This window comes from Amblyomma mixtum, chromosome 5, assembly GCF_055824585.1.
Source record: "Amblyomma mixtum isolate Tamu chromosome 5, ASM5582458v1, whole genome shotgun sequence".
Taxonomy (NCBI): domain Eukaryota; kingdom Metazoa; phylum Arthropoda; class Arachnida; order Ixodida; family Ixodidae; genus Amblyomma; species Amblyomma mixtum.
The window spans coordinates 151,019,892-151,047,624 of NC_143016.1; the positions used below are offsets into that span (position 1 = coordinate 151,019,892).

A 27,733-nucleotide genomic window follows, 5' to 3' on the forward strand; every position below is an offset into this window, starting at 1 on the left:
TTTAAAATTTCGAGCTCTTTGAGTGCTCATGGCAATGACGTCACGTTATCTTCGGTGAGCACTGACTGTTCTTCGGTCGCGCACAGAAATGGACGTGACAAGTTAGTAAACGTCATTTTATTGCAGCATTTTTTTCGAAAACAAAGCGAAAGTACACCGCGCAAGCGACCACCAATTTCAACAAACAAAAACAAACAAAATGGCAGCACTCAGGTGTGGAAAGGCACGCGACAACAGTGAAACTCCACTGTGTTGGCACAAGAGCACGCGCTGAGTTTGTACGCCATCTACCGAAGACTCGAGAAGACTACGTGTGTAGCGCCCTCCTCGTCCCCGCAGAAATAGTGCGAGGCACGCTGGCAGTGTCAAGTGGCACGCGACTAGAATCTCAGCCGCGACGTTTTTGTTACCGTCGTCGCTGGCGCTGATAAATGCAGTTATGGTTGTGGGTAAAACGGCGCCTTAGCGTTAGAATTGCTCGTCGACAGATACGCAGGCATGCTCATCATATTCTTTTTCTTGCTTTTGGTCCAGTGCTTTGACTCTTTTTTCAACACTATTCGGTCCCAGTATTAATGGCTTCCGCAAGGACGCGTAGAGCACATTGTTACTAAACACATTCATGATATAGAAGCAAGTGTTTTGATAGTCCTGCATGGTTTTCTTTAGTTCATCTCTTTTTACAACCTCAGGCCGTTCAAAGAGTGCAAAATAGGCTTCTGTGTTAGAAGCAGGACGCCTGATCGACGGTTCTGTCCGCGAGTTGCAACAGCGAGCGCTTGACGCGCTCGTTTAGGCACAGAGGCGAATGCTACAGAAAACAATGTAATGAGCTTTGATCTGTGCTCTGCGGGATATCGGAGCCGCGATCAGCTGCCGTTGAAGCGATTTACACGAACGATCCTTGTAAAAAAAAAAAAGAATGAAAGTACCAATAGCACGTATGAAGACGACGAAATAAAAAAGAATATAAAACGAAGAGAACGAACACATTAAACGAGACGACGACGCGCTTGTGTAATGCAAGTGTGGATGGCGTTCAACAACAAGGAGGAGGAGTCAACAACAAGGACGAGAGGCGGCCTAGGGCAGCACGTTGAGCTTGGCGGCGGCCGAGGCCTCTCCGTTCTCGTTGGCGCCCACGCACCAGTAGGTGGCCGTGTCCTCGGGCCGCAGGTCGAGCAGCTGGAGCCAGCTGGTCACCTCGAAGCTGTCCGGACCGCCGCGGCTCTGCACGTTGATGCGGGAGCTGTCCGCTGCGGAAGAGAGCGAGAGGGACAGTGCTTCATTACAAAGAATCAAGCCCCCCTGTCCAGGGCATACTTCGTCAAGGATAATTTCGGTGGATCAGGCGGGGTGTTTGCACCCCTCAGCTCAAACTACCCAGCAGGTAACCAAAGCGCTGAAAAGAAAAATTCACTCTAATGGATGAGAGGTGGAATAGAGGGGGGTGGGGAAGACAGCCACTCCAGCAGACAGGAACGAGGGTCGGAGAAACAGTTCCAGTAGATGTGCGGGTTGTGCATACTGTCATGATGAGGGCATCTTGGGGGAGCCTCGAGCTTGAACACGGAGGTTCCGGGTGCGGAAGGAGTGCGTGTTCAACAATTTGTGGGGGCGTGTGAGTAGAAGGCGACAGGCAGTAGGTGTCGGGACACTCATTTACACAAGCAAAAAGTATATTATACTGCTTTGACCCGTCCGGCAATCACTCTCGCCTGCTCTGCAGCTCTGAAGTTGGCGAGCGCCGTGGCCAACTAGGTGACCGGGTAGGAGGTTGGCTGGGCGGTGGCGGTTGATCACATCGTTTTGGGAACGAAGGAACAACACGCGAACAAGTACGAAAGGGTACACTAGCAGCCTTCGTTCTGTAAGCCCCCTTTTTTGCGTCCTGTCTGTGCGCTCTTCACTCCTCTCTGGTCGTGGTGCATTAGTGGTCAGCTTCTTGAGCAAGGAATGACGGCCACGCCTATGACGGCGGTCGTACCGGAGCTCTTTGTACCACATTATGGCCCTGCCAACTGAAGATCTCCTGACAGACTGTCACGTTCACTTTTGAAAAAACAAATGCCGTGGCTAGGCATACCAGTGCATCGACACTACATATAAAAAACAGATTACCGAGCCTGTCAACGATGACGAGTATTTTCCTTTCTTAGGGGTCAGGATATATATGCCAGAATGAGGACTCTGATAACAAACCTAAACAAACCTAACCTTTCTCATGGATACACATACTGGCATGACTTGTGCGTGGAGGGCCAGTGCCACTGCCCCGTCAAGAAAAATGCTGTGGATGTAGCGGTTATGTGGTCCCGCACGGAAAAGATTCATGTATGCTGTCACTTTTTGACGGACAAGTTAAAAGCACACGAGCTGCCGGAAAGACTCACAGAAGTGTAAACCGGCATATTCAAAAGCTCCTGCGACCACTCCTGGCTCAAGGCAACCAGGGTATTCGTTAATACAGCGCTGGTTGTTAGTTACGAACTCCCCCAGTTTCGCGCTGTCTGCGCCCGCGGGGTCCCACGCATCGGCGCACCTCAGCTCGTGTATCGACCTGAGAGCCGCCCTGACCTTTTCAATGTTTTGTTTGTCCGGTTCAGCTTCCATGGAGATATGCAGGCACCGCGGCAGTGTATCTTACTTGCGACCTCATGCTCACTAGCAGAACAGGCGCTAAATCTCCGTGGCAGGTTGTGCACGTATACTATAGCCTATGGGGACAGTGTGATATATTAATAATGCTATAGTACCATCCTCCACCGAACTGGTTGGCCACTCTCGGGCAGGGTCCCGCAAGGAAGGCACGTCTCACTACTTGTGGAACTCTTCTGCACCAGCGTCGTGGTCGTGTACATGACACAGACCATCTTTATTTTCTTCATGTTTCATAGCTGGCACTGCACAATCGGCTGTAAGGGCAAGCTTCCATCACTGTCGGATGAAAAGGGAGCTACACCGCGCTTTCAAAGCACCGAATCACTGCAGCATCGCCGTTATGTCAGAGAACAGTGCATGCTTTGGCCAGCAGCACGGTGACGGCAGCCGCGTGTCCGCGAAAAGCTATTGCCGCAGCGTTCCCTGCGGCACGTGTCCGCAATTGTAATGAACTCACTGGGCAGTGACTTGAGCGGTCCGTCTCCGCGGTCGACGCGCCACTCGATGGTGGGCACCGGGAATCCAGACACCTCGCAGGTCATGGCGGCTCGACCGCCCGTCCGGTTGCGTGTGTTCTCTGGAGCGGTCACCACTCGGGGTGCTGCGGGTGCAAGGGATAAATGGCAACACGTTAGTTGTGAAGCGAAGCAAGACTAGGCATTGTACCGCCAGATCAGTAGAACTAGTGCCTCCTTCGCAGAACCTATCACGCTATCAAAAACAACTGGTGGTCGACCATAGCCGTGATATTGCTATCCAGATTTGAAGCAATCAAATGGCATGCAGTTTTTCTTCTCGGCTTTAAGCGAGCTTTCACAGATACTAAATTAAGGACAGTCGCCTTGTATGCTGTAGCCGTCACCAGAGTGTTCCCACTGTCGCCTTCATAACAAATGAAGTACGGGCAGCGTCTACTCGCTCAACTCGTTGTCATTCGTACGTACAGCTACATGCCTTACGGCATACAACACAATCTCACCATGCCCCAGCTTACGAGCTCGATGTTATTTCCTTTATATTTTATTTTTCAGCAATTGCGGTCGCGTTCTGAAGTGTAAGCACTGTCTTTATTGGTGATGGAAGCCTGCACGACCTCTCATCCAGCAAGGGTAAAGTACACCCTTTGATGCGCACGGGACACAGTTTGTCTAACAACGGTCCCAGACAATTTTTCACAAATATCAAGGTTAAATTATGCAAGCAGACTCATTGCGAATGCGAGTACTTTCTTTTGCGTGGTGTATTATGATAATTTTCCGGCTATCAGTCCCAGTGCTGCAAACAGAAGCGCTAGCCGTAGTCTCCCGTTACGCTCATCCAAAGTTATTGTGGCTCTGTGCTAGCTTTCTTGAAGTTTGCGCAGTATTTATTTACTACGTAAAATATATGCCGGTAAATGTTTTATACACTATTAAATGATTTATTACATGGTAGATTTTAAAACTCCCTCAAAGTATACTTAACCACTATTGGAAAGTATTACTTTTTTGCATTTTGATTGTATCATTCAGATGTAGCTTTTCTTTGCGAAACTTTATTTTTCAAGTGTTAACGAAGGCCATTGGATTCCGGAAAACTGCAACCGCCTACGCAGATAAGGTTACACGCATTGAGTCGCTGCTTGTTAATATAGTACACCGACTAAGAGCCTGAATGCCTTCTTCAGAGGAACTAGGTGGACGGCTGAGACGCCAATCATGTTATGTGCGTTATTCAGATAAAGTTTACGCCAGCCTGACTGCATCCGGTGATGGCAACAGTGCTGAAACTTGAGATGTGACCGAAAAACACAAAGCAACGCCTACGCATTTAGAGTTACCTCGATCTGCTTGAACCGCAACGGAACCAGGAGGAATGAATTTCGAGTCCAATATGCCATCAGACAATTTTCTGTGACATCAAGTGCATGCGGTGAAATTGCAGAAATTAAAGATAAAAAATTCACAGACGATCAACCAGATTCGTGCCGCAGAGTATGCGTTAGCATTAGTGTTAACCTCGAACGGAGAGCCACCGAGTGGGCTGCGTGACACAGTCCACCAATCACCGTATGACACGTCGTACTCCCTTTCCACTCTCCCCACCGCTCGGCTGCGATTGGCGAGCGCGGTGTCCCTCTCGCCACCCGTCACTTCTCACCCTCTCTACCCCTGCCCTCTCGCTCCATCCTATCCCATTTCCTTCTCTCCACTTTGCCTCCTGCCAACAGAGGCTTCACACGCAGGAAGACGGGCACTCGTTGTGATAATGTTGTGATAATAATTCTACTTCTGCTTCGATGCACCGCTGCCACGCTTCACCCAATCATTGAAGGCGCACTGAAAGTCGTCAACGGGAACGTCCTTCAGTGAGGTTGTTGCAGCAGCTTTTAACGCCTCCAGTGAACCATGCCGAGTTTCTTTCAGGGTTCTTTTGATCCTTGGGAACAAACAGAAGTCCGGTGGCGCAGATCGGGCTGTACGGCGGCTTTTGTAGCGTTGCCGGACCCATTTTGGCCAGTAACTCGAAGACAATGAGTGCGGTGTTGCTTGATATGTTGTCATGGGGCAAGATCCATTGCCGCGAATTTCTTTTCGGACGCGTCGAACCTGTTGCGAAACCGTTTGAGCACTTCAGAGCAAAACTGCTTGTTGGCTGTTTGTCCCTGAGGCATGAATTCACTGTGAATCACATCTTTACTGTCAAAAAACACAATGAGCATTGCCTTGATTCGCGATTTGCTTCTTGTTTTCTTTTTTTTTTTTTTTTGGGGGGGGGGGGGGGGGATTAGAAGACTCTGTGGTGTGCCACTAACTGCTCTGAATCTTTGATTCGTGATCGTACTCAAAAATCCAAGTCTCGTCCCCTGTGATTACTCCGTTCAAAAATTCTCGGTCCGTTTCGTGGCGTTCATGCAATTCCTGGCACTCCAACAAACGGCGCTTCCTTCATCTCACTCGTCAGGACTTTTGGCGCTATTTTCGCGCAGACTTTACTCATTTGAAGATCATTCGTTAAAACGCGATGAACGATTGGTTTGGTCATTCCACACTCCAAACACGCGAACACTTAATCGCCGGACCTTGTCCAAAACTTGACGCACTTTTTGCACCGAGTGGTCCGTTTGTGATGTCGACGGGCGTCCCGAGCGGCTGTCGTCATTGACAGTCTCCCGACCTTGCCGGAACCTCTTGTGCCACATGAAAGTTTGGCTTTGTTTCATCGCTCGTCACCGTAGGCTTTCCAAAGCATTTCGAGCGTCTCCGCGCCGTTTTTAACCAGTTTCACACAAAACTTGATTGCATAACGGTGCTCCAAAAACTGGGCCATTTTTTTCTCAGCGGAGGTGCAGTACATACCTCTGCGCGGAGCGTGACCTGCCTCAACAGCTGCCTGCAGGCAACTGAGACAGGTCTCGCACATGCATGGGTGTCCGGAAGGGGGCAAGGGGGAGGCGGCTGCCCCCCCCCCCCCCCGCCCTCCCCCTGGAATTACGTATTATTTATGCCCTAGTAGAAAACAACTACAAACCTACCGCCTCCCCCATCCCTGGACATCGGGTGCCCCCCGCTGGAAAAAGTTCTGCGGACGCCCTTGGTCTCGTATCGAAGGTTAGATCCCCCACTATAGCTTCTCCGCCCGAAGCGCCTCCCCGCCAGCCGACTACAAAAAATGCAAAAATCCTTTCGGGAAATTTTGGGACAGACTCTGTATATCGTTAAGAATTTCGTGATAAAAACCATGCAAGCAAAGCACTTCCAAGCGCCTTCCTCTCAAGTAGAGTAGTTCTTCCGGGCTGCTGTGAAAGAACCACTTCAACGCGTGAGCCGTGGCCATCGTCGCAGCGCAGGAAGGACCGCGTCGTCGACGTGGCCCTCGCAATTAATTAGACGAAAGGAGATCGCGGGCGGCCGCCTCGACGTGTCGCTCGCCGCGGCAGCGGCTTCTTCTCCGGCGTCCTAGCAAAGCTCGTTATCTCGACCGCAGAGACCACCGCTGTGCATCTCAGCTCTCGCAACATGTCCTTGGCCACGAAGGCCTGCCTCGCCGAAGTGGGCGCGTAACGCGATCCTGGCCGCCTTCCCCTCCACCCGGCCTCGTCTCGCTGCCCGCGACCCCACCCCCCCCCCCTTCCACGTCGCACACCCTTCCACGTCGCACAAGGCCCAGCCGTCGTCCCACGCAACCCGTGCATATACACACACAGCACCGCGCCAGACGAACGCAGCCCGCCCGACGCCACATGGCCGGAACTGCTCTCCGCCTTCCCCCTCACCGTCTGGGCAGCAGCAGTTGGGTGCGGCACTCGATATGAACGGCCACTCGGAAGCAGAGAGAGCACGAGTACAGGAACACCCCTTGGGAAGTGAACATTCTGACAGAAATCTGTGTGACCGGGGGACGAACCGTGAAGAGTACCAAGCCCGGTGTTATGACACCGGGACAGCGCTTAATCAGGGCTTCCCGGTGCGTGCAGAGAAGGGGAGCCAGAGCAGGGCAGTTTTGAGAAGGGGTTTGTGACCTGGACTGGTTGAGAGAAGTTTGAGGTGTGGGCGGTCCAAAATTACAGTATGAGTGTTTTGTATACGTAGTACACCTTGTATGAGTGAAGCATTTGTCTGAGTCGAAACCTCAGCAGTCATGCAGGTATTGCGTAACCAGGGTGATAGCATTCGACTTAACATTTGTTGCAGTTTCTCTTGCAACTTCTGTGTGTGTTTGCGTTCGGTTATTCACATCTATCAATCGTCATATTCAGACTGCTAGCTGCACTAGCACATGTCCGCTATGCTGTGACGGTGCCGACTTTGCGTGCACCAAATTTTTTTTTTTTCGATTTTTGATTTTGATTCTCTATCTAGGTTGCTGTCTAGAAACTGGGTTGCTCGCAACCCAACTGGCTGGTTGTGATGACCCCACAAGTCACGTGACCTCGCTCGACCAATCATGAATTTGACTGTTACGTACCACGGTGGGCAGGCTCTCATGACGTCAGAAAGAAGGTCACGCGACCTCTCTTGACCAATCAGTGAATTTCGTCTGAGAGCTTGGCGGGGTTTTGATGCGACTACAACTCAAACGCTGTCGCATAACAAAAGGTGTCTCACAGAGCTGTTGAGCACTATAAGATACGAAGACTGCCTGGCACGGCTGGTGGAGCATGAACAATAACAAGCTTCAGTTTTTTTTTTCTTTAATAACCCGCTAGCCAGCGAGAAAGAAATTAACCAAAGGCTTTTTTTTTATGCATCTACGATGGGACACATGAGCCGAAGCGCGTTTATTCGAGTGCAAGTCAAGAAAAAAAAAAAGCGGCTTTTCCCCGTCGAAGGACCCCTTACCCATCGTCCCTTCCAGCCAACGGCATCGCCCGATTCTCATGAACCTGCTAGCGGGACAATGCAGGAACTGTACTATCCCCTTTCCTCTGCCAATGCCTGCACTGTCTTGCTAGCATGGTTCATGAGAATCGGCAGACGCCATTGGCTGGAAGGGCGCCGTTTGACGGGGAAGAGCCGTTCTTTTTTTCTTGACTTGTACCCGACTCAAAGAACACCTGGAGCAATGGAAAGCATTGCGACTCGGCAAGAACACAGTTTTCTCAACAGCGCTGAGATGGGCCACGTCGCGGCGACGATTCACGAAGCGGGCGGGCGGCGTCAACGAGAAAGAGGAGCGCTCGGCGCAAGATGACGCTAGGCAGCTGGCCGCGCGGCCGAGATGTGGGACCGTAGGAGAGGCGCGTGCAGCCAACGACGCATTCCCCCGTCTGCAGCACCCTTCATTCTGGAAACGCGATCGCGCCGCACCCAGCGCTTCACTGTTGCATATACATCGCGCAGTGCATGAAGAATGGGCGGGAGGCGCGGGACGCCGACGATCACCAGCGAATGAAGGCGCGCTAACAGAATGCCGCGGACTAACAGTCTGTGACCGCACCCTACGTCACCCTTCACGGAATCAAGGCTACTGTGCTGGATTGTACCGAGACAAAACGGCGGCGTTCGTAGGCTGATGGTGCAGTTCCCCGACGAATCTCGCTTCCCGAAATAGCCGCGACCAGCTGCCGCCGCCGGTCGTGTTTACAGTGGAGGAAAGACCGAAAGACAGGGGGTGGAGGGCCTCGATGCTGGCGCAGACAAGGGCGCGCTAAGGCTGTCGAGCCGCCGGAGGCGATAGAAAGGGCCGGTGGGATGGGGGGGGGGGGGGGGGGGGGAAGGGGGGATACTTTGAAACGTAAACGACACTGAAAACTAAATGAAAACTGCTCTCGCCGTCTCCGCCGCAAAAAAGAAAAAAAGAAAAAAAAATCGGCTTGCAGTGCATCTCGCGGAATATTCTTGGCAGACGCGCCACCCTGCAGCGACTGCGATGCATCATCGGCGACTGGCAAAGGCCTGAAGGAAGCGGTGCAAGGGACGAGCACTGCTGCCGTAGAGTTGCATATACTAGAAGGGGTTGTTTGAGTGCACAAAGGGAGCGAATGATTTGTGCCTAATTTTACTGCCGGTTCGCAAGCAGTATACAGCCCTGGCTCTGTGTGTCCTCTTCCACACAACCGGACCAAAATGCAGCTAATCCTGCTGTCAGCTGAGCGTCCAAACTTATACCGACATTCGCTTTATCCGCAACGATGATGCAAACTGGGGTATGTATGATACGCGTGCCCAGAGCGTTCTGCGTTCAGCGTGGAGTGCGTTCCACCTTAAACGCCCTCCACTAGTCCTCTGTATGGACTGTTTGTCTATTGTTCGCTCCACGCGCCCCAGAGCTATCATTGTCCCTCATGTCGACAGCTGCATTTTACTGATATTTAAATCTTTCTTCAGACCACCGAATTCATTAGTTGAGTATCTGTCCTCGCTTCGGCGAGCGCGGCTTCGGCCGCTTATCTGTTTTTTTTTCAGCAGCGTCCGCTCCGCCGGACGCAGTTGTTGCTGCGACGCGCGTCTTTTCTTTCCTTTTTCTCTTTTGTCTGATCTCTCAATTCTCCTCTATCTGCACGCGGCAGCGGTGGTGGCTCGGCTCGAGCCAGTAGGCAGGCCCGTGCAATTTCCTTTTCATCCTTCTCTCAGTCACAACAACACAACAACAACAACACCGAATTCATTAAACCGCTGGTCACGGTGGCGGCGCACGACACCTGTTACACACGTCACCAAGAAAGCTGCTGGAGAAACAGAGCGCATCGTTAGCCTGGAATCCACCCGCCAATATCATGTTACACGTCATGGAATCATCGGTTATCTTGCCTTTGCATTAAATGATCAGCACAGGCCCATTTCTTCTTGACTTAGCTGGTATATTGTTAGCTCACATTTGTTCTCTGACCCAGTGTGCTCTCTTGCTGCCTTCAGGTCATCATCATCAGCCTGACTACGCCCACTGCAGGGCAAAGGCTTCTCCCATGTCTCTTCAACTGACACACTCCGTTGCCAGTTGCGGCCACCGTATCCCCGCAGACTTAATCTCATATACTCACCTAACTTAATGCCGCCTTCTGCTCCACTTGCCTTCTCCTGGAATCATTACATGCCCTGCCCAAGCCCATTTCTTACTCTTGATTTCGAATAGGATGTCATTAACCCGCGTTTGTTCCCTCACCCTCTTTGCCCGCTTCCGGTCTAATAGTCTTCATGTCAGCCTGCTCTAAAGAATAATAATAAAAAAAAAACCTTGAAAGTTCTGCGGCAGATGAGCACAGGGGAAGACCCGGCTGCCGGTCCGTGAGATTTGCGCTGCTGTCGTGTTTAGAACTATTGCTATCACACCTCATGAATAACATCATCACTATCTTTTTCATATCACTTTTAAGATGAAGTGAGTGTTTAAGTCCTCATTCATGCGCTGCTATTCCTCTCCTCGGTTACTTATCAGGGCAAAACAATCAGCAAACCGGAGCTGTTCTAAGGTGTTCTCCCTCAAGTTTTATCCCCAGACCCTACCAATCCAGCCCTCTCGATTGCTCTTGTAAACATACAGTGAATGGCAGCGAAGAGACTGAGACACCTTGTCTGGCGCGCTTCCCGGTCGGCATATCTTCACTGCTCCTGCGGAGGGACTATGATCGTTGAAGGCATTTGCTAACATCTTTCAGCACCCTTGTTACTCAATGTCTGTGTGAGCTATGCTGTTTTGACTGAATAAGTGGTTTTACGTAAAATTCAGGGGGGCCCTTTGTTGACCTAAAGTGCGGTGAGGCGAAAGCCTTAAGCGCAGTATTGCTGCTTGCGTCACTGATGTGTGGTTAAGATGTTACGCTTCGCCTGTAAGAGTGGAACGCGACAGCGTCTTGCAACGCTGCCAGGGAGTCCACAGAACGCCATCGCCCGTTCGGCTCTACGCCTTTCTCGGCGGTAAACTGGTTTTTGAGGAAAGGAAATGTCTCTCTCTCACATACCTCGGTGGACACCTGAACCTCGCTGTTAAGGGAAGCGAGGAAGATGGGAGTGAATGAAGACACCGCATTCACTAGACGCGCCTTTGTTCATTACAAACCATCGAGCTGGCATAGCGGAGTGGTTAGCATGCTCGTCTCGCACTCCGGAGACCGGGATTCGATTCCCGAGCTCGACCAATTTCCTACTAGGTTTTATTTATTTATCTGGCCTGACTGGAAAGGTTAATTAGGCTAATTGGGCAATGAAGCAATGAACTAAACTCCGTCCCACTTACTTCGAGCACCACTATAACATCCCTTTAATTGGTTGCATGGTTACTTGCCAAAAGTACAATTGTCCCCGTTTGAAATTCGCGCACTGTGACGTCACGATCGTTTCGACCAATTGAAAAGCGTGACATTTCTGTCGACAACTCCTGCTTACAACGATGAGGCATTAAAGGCTTCCGACTTAAAATTCAGGGGGACACTTAATCACTGATTACGTGTGCTGGTGCGATAGCGCAGCTAGAGCCTCGCTGTGCGCCCTTATGCCCGCGAAATGGGCACTTACTCGCAGGGCCGGCTGGCTTCCATAGACGCCATGCATATGTTGGTTGACAGTTCGGCTTCCGAAAGATTCGTTACTCAAGTTGTGACTAGCAATTCTGTGCTAAACCACACGCAGATTCGAATGCGACCGTCCCATATTTGTGTGACATTTTGGGGGCCCACAGTCTCTGCGCCAGAAACGCCTCACTAGGTATGGCGGTGCGTTCTTTCTAGGTGTATATATGTAAGCCCAGTCAATATTTAGTCGGATGGGTTGAGAAATCTGACTTGAAGAAAAAGAATCATTGTAACTCTCTTCTTCAATTGCAGTGATATTTTTTATTACGGATGTAATCGGGGGAATCGCCTAATGTGCGATGACGACGACAACGGCGGATGCCTCGTTTTTAAGGCGGAAGCCTTTAATGCCTCATCGTTGTAAGCAGGAGTTGTCGATAGATATGTCACGCTTTTCAATTGGTCGAAACGGCCATGACGTCACAGCGCACGAATTTCAAACGGGGCTAATTGTACTTTGGCTAGTAACCATGCAACAAATTAAAGGGATCGTTTAGTGATGCTCCAAGTGGGACTGAGTTTATTTAATTGCTTAATTAACCAATTACCCTAATTAACCTTTATAGTCGGAGCAGGTAAGTAAATAAAAAATTACCGACGATTACGTTACTTCCTAATGCGAAATTTGAGCGCAGCAAATAAGCTGTTTCACCTTTTCGATAGATTGAGGCAAACAAATCGAGCAACACATGTATGCGCTATCACAGAATTTTTTTTTATTTTTCACACGTATTCCTTTAACAAAGACTCCACTAACAGTTCTTGACAGTCATGAAGGAAGCTTTGTAGTCGGAGAAATAGACTGATATATGTTCGACTTGGTACACCAATGCTTGATTCTCAAAGACGAGATCTATACAAGTGCCTCGCGAGGTTGTCACAGCCGTGGGACGCGTTACGAGCGAGAGGAACGGGATGTTCTCCCGCATAAGTGTTAGGAAATTGCTGTTTGTCTTTATGTCAACATTAAAGTCCCCCACTACTAACATCGGTGTGGATCGATGGACGGTTAATGCGAGTTGCAGGAAGTGCACGACGTCTTTCATGAGTGCGGTAGGGGCGAAGTAGGCAGCTACTACCAGCAAGACGTTGGGCAACTTTGCGGCGCACAGTTCGCCAACTTCATGTGACGTGCCAAACATTTCTACTGGTATTGCAGAGAGACCTGTGCGCAAGTAGATAGCGACTCCCGCCGCTCTGTTGTGGTCTCTGCGAGCACCACAGCAGTATAGGAAATCTATGATTTCGAGAGGCTCTTCGGGATCCATCCAGGTTTCAGCAAAGCAAAGTACAGAGGAATGGCGCAGAATGTGATCGTGGTGTACGTCCTTGGCATGTGCGGCAAGGGAGCGTACGTTAAGAATGTGGTTGTGAATGATGAATCAAGTGCTGCCAGCGAATGACGCGTCCATTGGCTGTCTGCGTGTGTTACTGATGTGTGGTTAACATGTTAAGCTTCGCCTGTAAGAGTGGAACGCGACAGCGTCTTGCAACGCTGCCAGGGAGTCCACAGAACGCCATCGCCAATTCGGCTGTACGCCTTGCTGGACGGTAAATTTATTTTTTGAGGAAAGGAAATGTATCTCTCTCGCATATCTGGGTGGACACCTGCACCTCGCCGTAAGGGAAAGGGGGAAGATGGGAGTGAACGAAGACGCCGTTTTAGCTAGACGCGCCTTTGTTCATTCCAAACCATTCAGCTGGCATTACGGAGTGGCTAGCGTGCTCGTATCGCACTCCGGAGACCCTGGTTCGATTCCCCAACTCGACCAATTTCGTTCTCGGTTTTATTGATTTATGCGGTCTAACTAGAAAGGTTAATTAGGCTATTTCATATTTATATTATTGTATTTCTATCCATCGTGTTCTGTCATTAACCTGTCAATTGTTGGAACTGTCTAGGATGTTCGACACAACGTATATGAAACGAGCAACGTCTTACTGAGTGGGGAAGTGCGTGGTGGTGGAGGGAACGCGGCTTCGTACTTATCTGTTTTTTTCAGCAGCGTTTACTTCCGCGGACGCTGTTGTCGCTGCGGCGCGCGTCTTTCTTTTCTTTTCTTCTGACCTCTTCATTCTCCTCTATATTAATTAGGCTAATTGATTAATTAAGCAATTAACTAAACTCAGTCCAACTTAGTTGCAGCATCACTATACGATCCCTTTGATTGGTTGCATGGTTACTAGCCAAAGTACAATTGGCCCCATTTGAAATTCCCGCACTGTGACGTCACGAGCATTTCGACCAATTGAAAAGCGTGACATTGGGGGCGGAGCTGGTTACGAGGCCGACGCCGACGCCGACGCGAAACCCAGGAACGGACGCCAAAGAGCTGCGCTCTAAAAACCGAGTAGGAAATTGGTCGAGTTGGGGAATCCAACCCAGGTTTTTGGAGTGCGAGATGAGCACGCTAACCACTCCTCCATGCCAGCTCGCTGGTTTGGAATGAACAAAGGCGCGTCTAAGGAATACGGTGTCTTCGTTCACTCCCATCTTCCCCCTTTCCTTTACGGCGAGGTTCTGGTGTCCACCGAGACATGCGAGACAGCTACATTTCCTTTCCTCAAAAAACCAATTTACCAATGAGCAAGGCGTACATCCGAACGGGCAAAGGCGTTCTGTGGACTCCCTGACAGCGTTGCAAGACGCTGTCGCGTTCCAGGCGAAGCTTAATTAACGTCTTCACCACACATCACTGACACAAGCAGCAACACCGCGCTTAAGGCTTCCGCCTCACCGCACTTTAGGTCAACAAAATGCCTCGCTTGAATTTTTGTTACAAGATATATGCTGCCGCGTAGTACATAGGGACTGAATATATTAAAGCGGAAGAATCGGTATAAGCAGGAGTTGTCGACAGAAATGTCACGCTTTTCAATTGGTAGAAAGGGTCGTGACGTCAAAGCGCGCGAATTTCAAACGGGGCCAATGGTACTTTATCTAGTAACCATGCAACCAATTGAAGTGATGGTATATAGTGATGCTTCAAGTAAGTGGGACTGAGTTTAGTTAACAGCTTAATTAACCAATTAGCCTAACTCACCTTTCTAGTCAAACCAGATAAATAAATAAAAACGAGAAGGAAACTGCTCTCGAGTTGGGGAATCGAACCAGGGTCTCAGGAGTGCGAAACGAGCACGCTAACCACTCCGCCATGCCAGCTCGGTGTTTCGGAAAGAACAAAGGCGCGTCTAGCTAATACGGCGTCTTCGTTTGCTCCAATCTTCCTCCCTTTCCTTACAGCGAGGTTCAGGTGTCCACCGAGATATGCGAGAGAGATACATTTCCGTTCCTCAAAAACCAATTTACCGGCGAGCCAGGCGTAAAGCCTAATGGGCGAAGGCGTTCTGTGGACTCCCTGGCAGTGTTGCGAGACGCTGTCGCGTTCCACTCTTAGAGGCGAAGCTTAACATCTGAACCACACATCAGGGACACCGCGCTTAAGGCTTTCGGCTCACCGCACTTTAGGTCAACAAAGTGCCCCCCTGAATTTTTCCTCTCCGTAGATCACTGCGTTGTTCTTAAATTGAATAATCTCCGTTAGCCGCCACGTTTCTGCACCATAAAGGAGTACCGGTAAGGTGCAACTCTTATACGATTTTGTTTTGAGGTATACTGCTAAACTGCAATTAATAATCTGAGCTGCTAAATGCACTACACCCCATTCTTAATCTCTTAGTTGATTCACTTTTGCAGTCGGGATCTGCGGTCACTACAATATGCCCTAAGATGAGGTATTCTCTCACCACTTCCAAAGCTTCGCTGCCTATCGTAATCAGCTGTCCCCGTGCGAGACTTTTGACATTAATTTAGTTTTTTGGCATAATCTTTAGACCCACCGTTCTCCTTTGCCTGTCTAGGTCCTCGATTTGTGCTTTTCACTTCGTCCCGTGAGCTACTTAGCGAGGCAATGTGATCATCGGCTCCATTAACTTTAATCCCCAACTCTTCCCAATCCAGATCCCTGAATCCCTGCTACAAACACGAGGTTCACCTCGTGTAGACTATTAATGGAGAGCACAGTACTGTAGAAATTGTCTCTCCCAGCCTGACGTACACCGTCTTAATTAGGGGTAATATTACTCACTCTATGGAAGACTCTGCTGGCTGTGCAGCCGCTATAGATATTTTCCAGTATAAATGCCTTTTCTACACCTTGTTTCCATATTGCCTGCACGACTGCTCAGGTTTTGACTGAGCCAAATGCTTTCTCGTAACCTGTCGAGGCTAGATCGGCTAGATTTAGTATCCTAGCTAAAGGTAAGCAAGCTTTAAAAAAAAGACGGAGTGTCTTAGCTTAGTGAAACCAAATGCTCAGAGTGTTCCTAGTGTCCAGTATTGTGCCCGTTCTCCAAAATTAATTAATGAGTAAAAACTTATAAGCTAACTTTTTAATAACTGGCTTCAGTAATAGAGTGTCAATTCAAAATTTGTAGCTCGTCTTGAAAAATAGCTGGCTAAATTGCTTACACCGATGTATCACTTACATAAAGTAACTTTTTTTGTGATGAGGATGTACAGTATTTGTGAAAAGTATACAGCTCAAGAGATCTGCTTCTGAGCCATGCAGCGCGGCTCCTCTTGCATGCTAAGGGACCCCAATCTCGCGAAGGCGGGAAGAACTGAAGTCCTCAACCCTCCAAAGCTTAGAATTATCAAGTGTGCTTAAGAGCCCCGCTACACGGCTTGCAAGCCAACCCCGTGGGCTGTATATTTTTTACAACGACTGTACAAGCGCAGAGGCACAAGGACGACAGCAGACAAGTGGACGAGACGAGCATCCGTCTCGTCCACTTCTCTGCTGTCGTCCTTGTGCCTGTGCGCATTCTCATCATGACCCATACCAACAAGCCCGAATTGCGCTACTCCTACAGCATTTTTACCGGCCTTTAAAAGACAACTCGCGCAATACAAAAGCTTCCACGCGACGGCGGTGCTGCTTCAGCGTCCCAGCATGCGTCGTTTGCGTGTACACTTGTCAAAAGATATGCGCCAACATCTTTTACGGGGCAGCTCTCTTTTAAGGCCGACAAATAAAGTTGCGTGAAAGGTACCTTGGCACAAATATTTCAGCCAGCTGTTTTACAAGACGATCTGCAACTTCTGAATCGACACTATATTCCTGAAGCAAGTATTTAAAAAGTTCGATGATTAATTTTTACTCATTCATTGACTTTGGAGAACGAAAAAATACTGACGACTAAGCCACGCGGCTCTCAACCGCCCTCAGTTGGTTTCGCTGGGCCGGCACACTCCGACTTTTTTTAAAGCTTGGTTACCTTTGATTGGGATACCCGGTATGTAAGGTTTGGATACGTAACTTGCGCCTTTCTCTATCACCTCATCGTTAATGTGAATATGGCCTATTGTTGAGTAGCCTTTGATGTCTAAGGTTGCCTTTATACTATTAGTGATTGCCCTTAGTCATTTCAAACTGAAAATAAATTGAATCGTGGTTACACAACCGTTAATGCGAAAATTCAGTGCTAGCTGACATGCAATAGTGATTACGGACAAGAACGTGCTCCCCGTGCGGACTGCTTGGACGGGTACGCGCCTGCCCCTGGAACCCTGCCGCTCTCCACCCGGTCACGCTTGGCTGCACAGACGCTAAATGACTATAAACACAAACATGCATTTCCCGGGAGCTTTGACGACGACAAGCGCGCGCTTTGCCCGGAAACCGTAGAATGAACGCCTAGCGCTAAAAAAAACTGCCTCAAACCGCAAAGTACACCGCTTTACACTCTAAAGGTAAGTTGTGGCGTCTATAACACACACCGCTCCAAAATGGCGTTTAACGGCAAGTAAATACCCATGCATTAGGTGCACCGCTTCTTAAAAGGCCGTTCGATTCATCAGCACCCTCAGGACAAGGTGCCGCAAGAATTATTTTGAAGAGTTTTTTTGGATGCATGTCACTCTCTACATGTGTCAGAAATACACAGAGCAGCTCTTCCTGGACCTTGTCCAAAAACCACTCCACCGCACCAATCAGCAGTACTGACGCAGGGTCACAACACCGCAGATAGTGAGTAACAGAGATTCTAAGGATATCGGGCACTCAACCACTCATGTCCACGTAAGAGACCCCAACCAGCACATGCATGGCTGTAAGGCTCTATACACGTTATGCTTGTCCCTTCTTGCAGCATATAACGACCACATATCTGGCCTCGCAGTTAGAGCTAACACTAAGTCTTTTTGCAAATGTTTTTTTTTTATTTTGGTAGTGAAACATCTGTCATCAGAAGGACAGTATTAATTACCGCCGTATCATATGCAGCTGTAGGAAGGGTTGCAAAGCAACCTTCAAGACCGCATGCACCCAGACAATCTCTAGGGGCACAATGGCAGTTGATAAACCCAGAGCCGGCTCAGGATCAACCCATACAACATCCCGAAAATCCGAAAATAAAGGGGGGTGTAGACGGGGTGTTACCCTGTTATCCTTTTCGCTAAAATACAGGTGTTGTATAGGTGGTGTACATGTTTGTATTCCCTTAAGGGCGTAAATAAGTTCACGTATATACTTCAGGGTGTAGTTGGTTTACAGTGTTCCTTGTTTTATCATTCTCTGAGCTTCATTTCTCAGATGCCATTTCTGGAGCGAAGGTAGTAAACTTATTCGTCTAAAACTGCGATTCTAAATTTTCCTCGAGGCCGACTCCATGTCCCTGCTTTTGGCATACTAGACTCGGCCGATGCACCCCCACCCCGCCAAGTGGAGCTGATATGGGTGCCCGCGCACTCCGGGAATCCCGGAAATGAGGCCGCCAACCTTTTAGCCCGAGGTTCTTTAAACCGGGCTCAGGTGGCCTCGGATCGGGGATTCACGAAGGAGCGCATGCACTCATTCAGTGAGCTGACGCAGGCCTACAGAGCCTCACGCCAGCTCTACCCCCGCCCCACCCCTCCCTAGATAACAAACAAGCAACGTTCTGGCGCAGACTACAGACACACTCTCTTCCCTCACCCCTTACCCTAGTCCACTATCATCCCTCCTTCCCCACTCCGGCATGCGCCATATGCCCATAACCCTTCGCTTCTTCCCTCCACTTCCTTTCCCTCTGCCCGGCGGACCCTCTCCCGCGGGACCTAGAGAACCTCAAGACCTGGGAGGACTGGGAGACCCTGCTGCGCTCGGAGGACCCGGCCGTGCAGACCATCGCCACCGGCCGGGCTGCCAGTGTTATAGACCTTAGGAACACAAACACTTGAGTGCGGTGGGGTCGTGCCCCGAATTCCTTGTACAATAAAGTTTTTTTCTCTCTCTCTCTCAAAATGGCCACCATTCTGAGAGAAGAAAAGCGAGCAACCGAAAGCATTTGACGTCTTCTCTCTCAACAAACTAAGCAAATTACTCTATGATATCCGGACATCTAATATCCTTGAAAAGTAATCTACATCTTCGTGGAGGGGGGGGGGGGGGGGGGGGGCAGTTTCACAGTTGGCTCGATAAGCAAGTTCCACGTGGCCGGGAACGTTTCCAAAAAGGAGCGGTCGCGCCGTAGTCTCGCGGCCAAACTGCTGCTTCCGCGTTGGTGTCTAACGCAGCCAAATTAGAGCGGCGCGCGCTCATGTAATGCGAGTCGCCAGGGTCTTGCGGGGCGAGGGAGCTAAAGAAACAATGCAAGAGAACAAGCAGACAAGGCCAAGGCCGCAGCTCTTTCGGTAGACGGTGTCTCAACATCTCCGGATAAAGCTCTGGCAAAAAGCGAGCGCGGAATATGACGCACTCGCTGCACAAGTGATTGGGCGACGCTGAGAGGATTTCGCAAGTCGGCGTCTCCTCTGCCTGCTAAAGTGAGCAGGAGCGAGCAGTGATAGTGCACTCTCCGATTCGGGACGAAAAAGTGTAACCGGAGCAACCTCTTGCTTTCTTTCCCTTCTTATTTTCCTAAAGAAACGCGACACTTCTACGAAAGGCCTCGTTGATAGCGAACTCAACGAACGCGATAGGGACAGGCAGAAGACAGCCAACAAGCAACAATTAGCCTATTTTGCATGACACTTGGCACAGCCTGGGGACTACGCGAAAATTCGTCTGCTACACAGAAAAATTCAGGGGGCACTTTGGATCTCTAAAGTGCTGCAAGGCGCAAGCCTTCCCTGGCGCACTGTTTGGCAGTCTGCGAGACTGTTACCCACGGACGCCTTACGCCCCCTGTCGGAACGGACGACAACTATTTTATTAGTTGTCGTCTGCTCCAAAAGGAGGCGTCAGGCATCCGTGGGTGACAAGGAGCCTTCATATGCGTTTTCTAAAAAAAAAAAGCTTTTTTTTAAAAAAAAAAAGCACATGAAGGCTCCCGAGTGGGTGACCTCATTACTGCGAATCCGCGCACTCTGACGTCATAACTATTTCGACCAACCGAAAAGCGTGGCACCTCTGCTGACGACCTTCTGTCGACAACGATGAGGCATTAAAGGTTTTCGCTTTAAAACTGGCCGGAAACGCGTGCACGTGAAAGCCAAAGGCGCAATCCACGAAGTGCCAACTGAGGATGCGAATGGCAGGAGTGAATTTACACCTGCCGCCAACGAGAACTGCGCATGTGCAGTACAACCTAACGTTTTTTTTTTTAACTAGTCGAGCACGGGAGAGGGCAGAGGCATATAGTTTCTAAGCATTTGGGCAGAGCAAGAGGAGGCGCGCATGCGTAGAGGGACTGAGTGAAAAATGCGGATTCCGCCCGAGCGGAGAACGCTTGTACGCACACAGCACCCTGCAGCCAGCAACTGGTGCTTGATTATACCCTTTCTTCGTCAGCATCCTGCTTGGCCATCCAAAAGATTCTTCACCAACTTTGGACTACATTTTCTGCTTAACGAGAATTCCCATTACTTCCCAATGTTCACGGGTATTTATATGCTTAGAGCACGACAAGCACAGCGAAAACCCTCCCGTTCCCCTTTATTTTTCCCCAGTACAGAGACCGAATTTATGTGGACTAACCTAACGATATAAAGGATCACGAAAATCTGTTCATCTCGACAGGACATATTGCGGACGACTAAGAGATGTCAGGTTCATTTTGTGGACACATTCCCCGAGTTGATCGTTGCCATGCAGCATTGCCATGCCGTATACACCGCGCTGCAAAAACGACACATTCACTCGATACACAGTGTTAGTGAAATAATGAAAGTAACGATGACTATTGCTGCGCGGCAAGAATATACGCACTGTAACAACAGTAAGCTGGACTCATTGCAAATTACTTTGATCGTGGAGTAAAAGATGTGACAGCGTACGCCTATCGAGTCGTGTAAATTTCTGACTTCGCTACAAGTGCACATGTATCCTATAGCCACTATAGAGTGTAAGCGCCGAGTTATTCGAACCGCTCATGATCACTTCCTATGGGACTGCAAGAAAGAACCGCCTCCGGGGAATTTATTACAAATCCCTTCTCTCGAGCGGTGGGTGGCCGTGCTGTCCAGCTCAGACCTAGAGGACGCAAGTCCGGGTCACTGAGTGGGCCGACCAGGTCGCCAACAGCCACTGGCTGACGGTCACCTAACATGACTCGCCTGTAATCCTGCAGCCCTTTTGGTCGAAATAAATGTTTTCCAGTCCAATCCAATCTCACTTCTGGTTCATGGAGGGAAGTCGTCTATACGACCTTGTTCCAAGTCTGGCGTAGGACAAAGAATAGGCTGGGGTAACCGAAAAGGAAATAAAAATAATAAGCCCCTGCCTGCACCACATACGTACAACAGGTTTAACCCAATTCGAAAATAAAAGAATAGGCCCGTAGGCAAATTGTAATTTCACCACCCGTAGGTGGAAAAGTAAAAGAAAAGGGAAAAGCTACTATAGCGACCCACAGCCGGGGGATCGGGCCCGGTGAGACTCCCCTGATCTCCCCTGGGAAGTAGCAGAAGGGATGGGCAAATGGATGGGAAGAATGGTTGTAGGGAATGGGTTGGGACAAAGGCTGGGAATGGGGACAGCGAGGTTTTTGTTCAGATCCTTCGATTATCTCGACTCCATTGCTGGCCTGCCTGGTCAAGGCAGGGACAGGAGGACTCAAGTTCCTTTTGGGACCCCGACTGCCGCGAATCGTTAAGACTCGCCCGATGTTGCGGGCAATTAATTTTCCTTCGCACCTGTCTCTATAGCGAGCAGTAGCTCACACGTGAAGGGCTGGCGTTTCTCTCCCACCGGAGTGGGAACAGGGCCAAATGACACCTCTTCAGGCCGCTTTCGCCCCCTCGGCTAACATATCACGCAGCAGCAGCCAAGGACGGCGTCCACCGGTGATTTGTTTATCGGCACCCTCCCGACATTGCAGATTCAGTGCAAAGAGTCGGTGTCGGTTTCGCCGAGCGGAGCCACAGTCGCAACAGCGCGGCGCTGTTACGACAGTGGCTGCAGGCTTCGCGTTACACCGGAGGCGCAGATCGCCAACGCAAGCGGCTATTTCGTTTCTCAGCCGAAGGTCGCACACTGATACGCTCTCTCGCAACGAGGGTCATCGCTTTTTTCTAGCGATAGCCGAGCGATGAGTTTTCTCCGCGACGTAGCATGTCGTAAGGGAAAACTCCAGGAAAACTCCATGCTACCCAAGGACAATTTGTTTGAGCCCGACCCATGAGGGACACCGCCGCCGAGGTGGCGGGGGCTCACACAGACTCTGCCGCCTGTGGTCACGTGGGCCAGCTGGACATGCCCACATGTTCGCAATGCACTCATGGGGACCGGAATCACTGGAATCACAAAATTTTCCAATGACTCTAATGGGGCCGCGATGTAGCTGCCACTCCGAGGTTCGAGAGTGAAAGTCCGGGAGGTTTTATCTCACAGCTTCGGTCCGCTATCACGTGCCCCCCCCCCCCCCCCCCGTGCTTCGCGCAACCTCCCTCGTCATCTGGTGGGACGCGAAGACGCCGCGAAACGTTTCCAAACGCCTCTATTATAGCAAGAGTCTCCCCATCTCGCAAACATGTAGGGGGTTGAACACAGGAAGCATGAGCTCTGGACGCTGCCCGCACACGCGTTGCCGGAAAACATTCGAAAGTATATACCCACTTCTGCGTAGGCGTCACAATTAGTTATAAGCAAGAAAAGTTGTGGTAGCTGTGCAATAGTTGGTGGACACCTGTACCGTACAGCGAAGTATCGGGTGGAACGGATTTCGCGGTTTACGCGTCAACTTTTCGTTGGAACGAAACAGCGCGCTGCCTTGCAATATTAAATACTGTCTCACTGCTCCTTTTGCGTGCGCACGCTAGAGAGAGAGAGAGAGAGAAAACACTTGATTTGGCAACTTTATTAATGCGTTAGCATTAGTGGGGCCTGTGCAAGCGTCATGCGTAGCGCCACATCGGATATAACGTACGATCTTTGTATACTACCTCGGATATAACGCAGCTCAGTATGCCATCTCGATTATAACGAACTTTAGTGTGTTAACCTCGGCTATAACGAACCTAAGTTTGTCACCTTGGATATAACAAATTTTCATGTGTAAACCTCGGATATAACGAACCTCAGTATGCCGCCTTGGGTATAACGAACTTGGTGCGTTAACTTCGGATGTAACGAACCTAAGTCTACCACTTCGGATAAAATGAACTTTAGTAAGTCAACCTCAGATACAACGAACGTATTCAAATGATCCACCGAGGATCGCTTAAGAGCTTTTTAGTCCCTGAGCACGTATGTTGAGTGTTACATTGTATGTGCCAGTGTCTGTAACTGACGAATCGGTGCCTGGGCGGAAGTCATAAAGCCTGGAGACCGGTGAACAGAGGAGACAGCTCCGGTTTTTAAGTGAGACACAGGCTTCTGAACAAATTGTTCCTTATGTGCGCGGGCGGTGTAACCTGAGGAGAATGAATGTTCCGTTGGACGACGTCTCTCGCATCATCTACCCGGAAGGCTCACGAACTGCGTGAAGAGCAGTGGCAATAATTCTCAGTTTTTGAACGGCACTGACAGCACAGCCATTGCCGACGGACCGCACTAAGGCTAATCTCTCCTGTACAGAAAACGCCACCACCACTGCCAAAGCACAGAAACGCGGGTGTGGACTGCTGGTCACATCTGCATGCTTCTCCGCTCTGGTTACTTTCACGACTAGGTGCAGTACCGACAATATATCGCTAAGCAAGAATATACGCAAATAGAATCTTCCCACTTGGTGCGACAAGGCCGGCGAACGCGGAGCTCTTTAATCAATGCAGCCGCGAAACTCTTATCAAAATCGTGAGAGCCTGTTTACGAACCCCGGCAGATACAGCCCGCGAATGCAACGAGGCTGCATACCACTACCAAAGTCAAACTTTTCCATCCCAAGCTGTTCCTTTTTACATGACTACTTTATTTAGAGATTCAACACGTTCTGTTTCCGCTGTTTAAATAAAAAGTTGCAACGCCAAACTCCCACACGGCCATTTCAAAAGTGCTCAACTAGCCAGACTAGCTCCACAAAGCGGAAGGTTCCGCTCGTCTTCGCGGGAGTTTCCACTCGTGTATGAGAGCACGAGGGGGGCCACCGATCCGCGTCTTTGCGCGAGAGACACGTGCTGACGACTTTCGGTGCCCTGGACAGCCATCAGTCAGTGTCGCCCTATTCGTGCCTCCGAGTCGTCAGAAAGTGACCCCACAAACAGCGGTGGCGCGTAGTCGAACAAACCTCCTCCTCTATAATGTGAGGCGCGGGAAGGGTACCCGCGGATGCAGACATCATGCACCCGGCATCAAACTAAATGCAGTTGTTTGTTAGCGACCGTTACTGTAACTAGAGACTATTCCTATATACTTTCTTTTTCATTGTGATTTTTTTTCTTTTCCTTGTAAAATGAACAGAAATTAAACTGTTATATTGCTGTAATTGTTGCCAGGGTGGTTGTAGCTTTGTCAAGCTGCTATTATGCAGCTTTTTCTCCTACCCCCCTTTTTCGCCATGTATATTTTATTTTGGTGAAAATAAAACTGATTGATTGATTGATTGATTGATTGATTGATTGATTGATTGATTGATTGATTGATTGATTGATTGATTGATTGATTGATTGATTGATTGATTGATTGATTGATTGATTGATTGACGCATGCCGCTTGTTTGGACACCTGAGCGTAAGGATGCCTTCTTCTCTGTCCATACGCAGCAATTCTGGACAAAAGCATTTTTGAGTGGGAACCGTTTATGAACGCAATTTCTTTTCATAAATTGTAAGATTTAATTTTAACAATCAATATATCCGTAAATCACCCGACGGCAGTCTTGTACTTTTTTTTTCTATTACCGTTTTTTGCCATCGTCAAAAGCGTTCCCCATTGGTTTTCTATGGCAGTCTTAAGTGTTCGATGCAATCGATGGAAGCACTTTAAAATAAAGGTCTTGCTGCATATCAGAAGAACAGACCATTACCTTGAATATTTCCAGCATTGTCTTTCAATTTTCAAAAATGTTTGTCCGAGAATATCGGTCACGGTGTCGTCTAACCATAAGCTGCCGCGTTCACCCGCCGCCGAAACATGACACGTTGGCCGCGTGGGCCCGATCGAGCCGCGGCGCATAATGGCGTTTGGGCTAGTCGGTTTCCTGCATGCTTTTGTACATTTGTGCTATTCAGGAAACGTCGATAGGACTGCTGTTTCATCCTCCAGGTGCTGTCTACGTCTCTTGAACAGAGGAAACACATGCAAGACCACACGAGGAGGCTCGCAGGGGCGGATTGCTCGCCCCGTGTTCTTCGCTTCGGAGGATGACGAAGAGCTTGGGAGCCTTTTATTCTAGGACTTCCGATAGCCTAAGGTCGCTAATAGGACGGGCGAAGCAAGCAACATTTGCGGCTACCATTTACGCAAGTATAGATCTTTCTTTCCACGGGCCCACAGCGGCAGCGTGGAAAATTTCCCGAAGTCTGTACAGCCTCTTCCGCGAGGACTCCAGATCCGCGTCTGGATCTCGTCATACGCACCGGAGTAGCAGGGTCCCCTGGAGGCCGCCTCGAGTCCGTTGCGCAGCCGGTATCGGGCCTCGGTCAGCTGGCACACGTTGTCGTAGGTGACGCCGTCGGTGCCGCACACGGGCTCCCGGCGCGAGCACACGCACAGGGCTTCGGCGGGGTCTCCGGGGGCCAGGTCGCGGCGCACCCGGCACTCCAGGTCCTCCCCGCAGGGCCCGTCCACGAGGCTGCCCTTCACCGACCGGTGGTAGCAGCGCTGGCCCTCGCGCTGACCGCACACCATGCAGCAGCCGCACGCGTCTTGAACCATGCCGGCCAGGCACTGGCCGCTCGGGGGCTCGCACCGGTCCAAGTCGCAAGGCCCGCACTCCTTGCGCGACGAGGCCGGCGCCAGCAGGCCGCACAGCGCGAGCAGCACCAGCAACGGGGCGCAGTGGACGGCTCTCATGGCGATGGATCGCTCTCGGACCTGCCTGCCTGCTACGAGTGGCGACCGCGGACTGGCGGATGAAAGTGTGTTCGCCTGCGCTCTGGCCGGCAGTAGATTCAAAGAGACGAGAGAGGAGCCTGCGACAACGCTGTGACGTGGGCGCACTCCGGGTGGGTCCTCTGTTCTCCGTTTGGGACGTTTTGTCTTGAGCGGGCGGGGCTGCCGGAGAGAGAAGGACGCAGGGAGGAAGGGAGAGAGACGCGTTGCCTGTCGCGCGCGCCCTCAGATGGCGCGACATTCGATCAGCGAAACCGAAACCACCGCGTTTTTGGTAGTTACGCCTTTTCATTTCGCGGCTGCCACGGCCCTCGGCAACGGTTGGTGCTAATACCCAGAACAGGTCATGACCTCTCCTCTCTTACCTTCGTTCTGCACTCGCGTATGCACGGGAACCGAAGCAAACTTTTGTTCCTAGGCGCGCTTCTGGAAACAGATTGTGGTTGAGCTACATGGCAAGAGATGACGCCACCATCGATGCGTTTAATGTGTTGTTTTTTGTTTGTTGCATCAACGCTTGCTGGTTTGTTGGATTCGCTTTATTTGTGCCCTCTTGCGCTCATTCTCCGACCATCTGTGCGCGGTACCTTGGAGCGCATATGTGCGCTTTGTCTGATTCTGCTTCCGCCGACGAAGCTCTTCGACTCTCATCTATCTCAGCCCACGTATGCAATGCGGAGGCGCAAGAGAGTGGCGGAGGTTGCAGCAGAGCTTTTGGAAACAAGGAACCCAGAAGAGAAAGCGCACGAAGCAACGAAAGGCAGCGGTGGTCGAGAGCGGGAGGGAGGGACTAATCAACCCGTGCCAAGCAAAACACCGACTCTCTCCAGCGAGGAAGGGAGGAGCAGGAGTAACAAGAAACCCCGCTGGAAAGGAAAGCCTTGCGGGCCGGCGATCGCCCAGCCGGGGGCGCTGAAAAAGCAGAAGACGGGCAAAGGAGCGAGGGAAATGAAAATACATGTAAACAGATGAAACGGGAGCGGCTGAGGCAGCGAAGAAGCTGGCACAGCGCCCACCCGGCAGCAGCAGGGCTGGGGTGCTAGGGCGTAGGTCGCACGGTGCGTCGCTGCCGCCAGCGAGAGAGTAGAGACTCGCTGTCTGGGGCTAGTTAATTCGGATGAACAAATGCACATGCGCGTATCTTTCATCTATGATCGGGAAAATTTGTCTCTTAGGAGGACTTGGCCCGAACAGACCCCTTGGTCGGGTCGGGTTTCAGATTGTTATATTGCGAATTGCCCTCCCCCGAGCAAGAAAATTTCCATTGTGAAACCGCGTTGGCCTCTTTGGCGAAGAAAAGCAAAACTAAAGCAATGCGAGTTGCCATTTACAAATCATGCATGCAAGTTAAACGCGCGCCCCGAGGGCCCTCTAATCGAGCCCCGACGCAAAAAACGACGCGTGGAGACAGCGCCGTGAGAGGTGGGATAAAGAGGAAATGAAAGGCAGAGAAAGAGGCGTCGTCGAGTGGTGCCAGATTTTAAAGCCTGAGAAATAGTACTGACACCAACGTTTAGGGACCCTTCTCCAGGGGCGACTGAGAAATTACCACCTGAAGTGCTTTAAAGTTCAATGACTCGCACAGCAAAGAGCTGACTTTTCGCCTCCATGGAAATTTGGCCGCCACGTCGGGCCGAATTTGAGTATTTGAGCGCCGCATCGCAGCGCG

At 50.4% G+C, this 27,733-nt stretch overlaps 1 protein-coding gene across 1 annotated transcript; it reads right to left on the bottom strand.

The window, feature by feature from the left end:
• Window positions 1-100: 100 nt before the first annotated feature.
• LOC149344154 (insulin-like growth factor-binding protein-related protein 1) lies at window positions 101-27,253 on the bottom strand. The gene is made up of 3 exons (XM_089546176.1): window positions 25,590-27,253; window positions 3,119-3,262; window positions 101-1,256 (listed from the first exon to the last, which is right to left on the bottom strand). The coding sequence occupies exons 1-3, from the start codon at window positions 26,023-26,025 to the stop codon at window positions 1,084-1,086; spliced, it is 753 nt and encodes a 250-aa protein (XP_089402302.1). The 5' UTR covers window positions 26,026-27,253; the 3' UTR covers window positions 101-1,083.
• Window positions 27,254-27,733: the final 480 nt, after the last annotated feature.

What these genes read in the sequence shown, in the direction of transcription:
- LOC149344154 (XM_089546176.1), bottom strand. Translation starts at nt 26,025, where the DNA reads ATGAGAGCCGTCCACTGCGCCCCGTTGCTGGTGCTGCTCGCGCTGTGC. An exon ending in CAGGGGACCCTGCTACTCCG is followed by an intron (nt 3,263 to 25,589) that starts GTGCGTATGACG and finishes TTGCACCCGCAG; the next exon opens with CACCCCGAGTGGTGACCGCT. An exon ending in ACCGCTCAAGTCACTGCCCA is followed by an intron (nt 1,257 to 3,118) that starts GTGAGTTCATTA and finishes TCTCTTCCGCAG; the next exon opens with CGGACAGCTCCCGCATCAAC.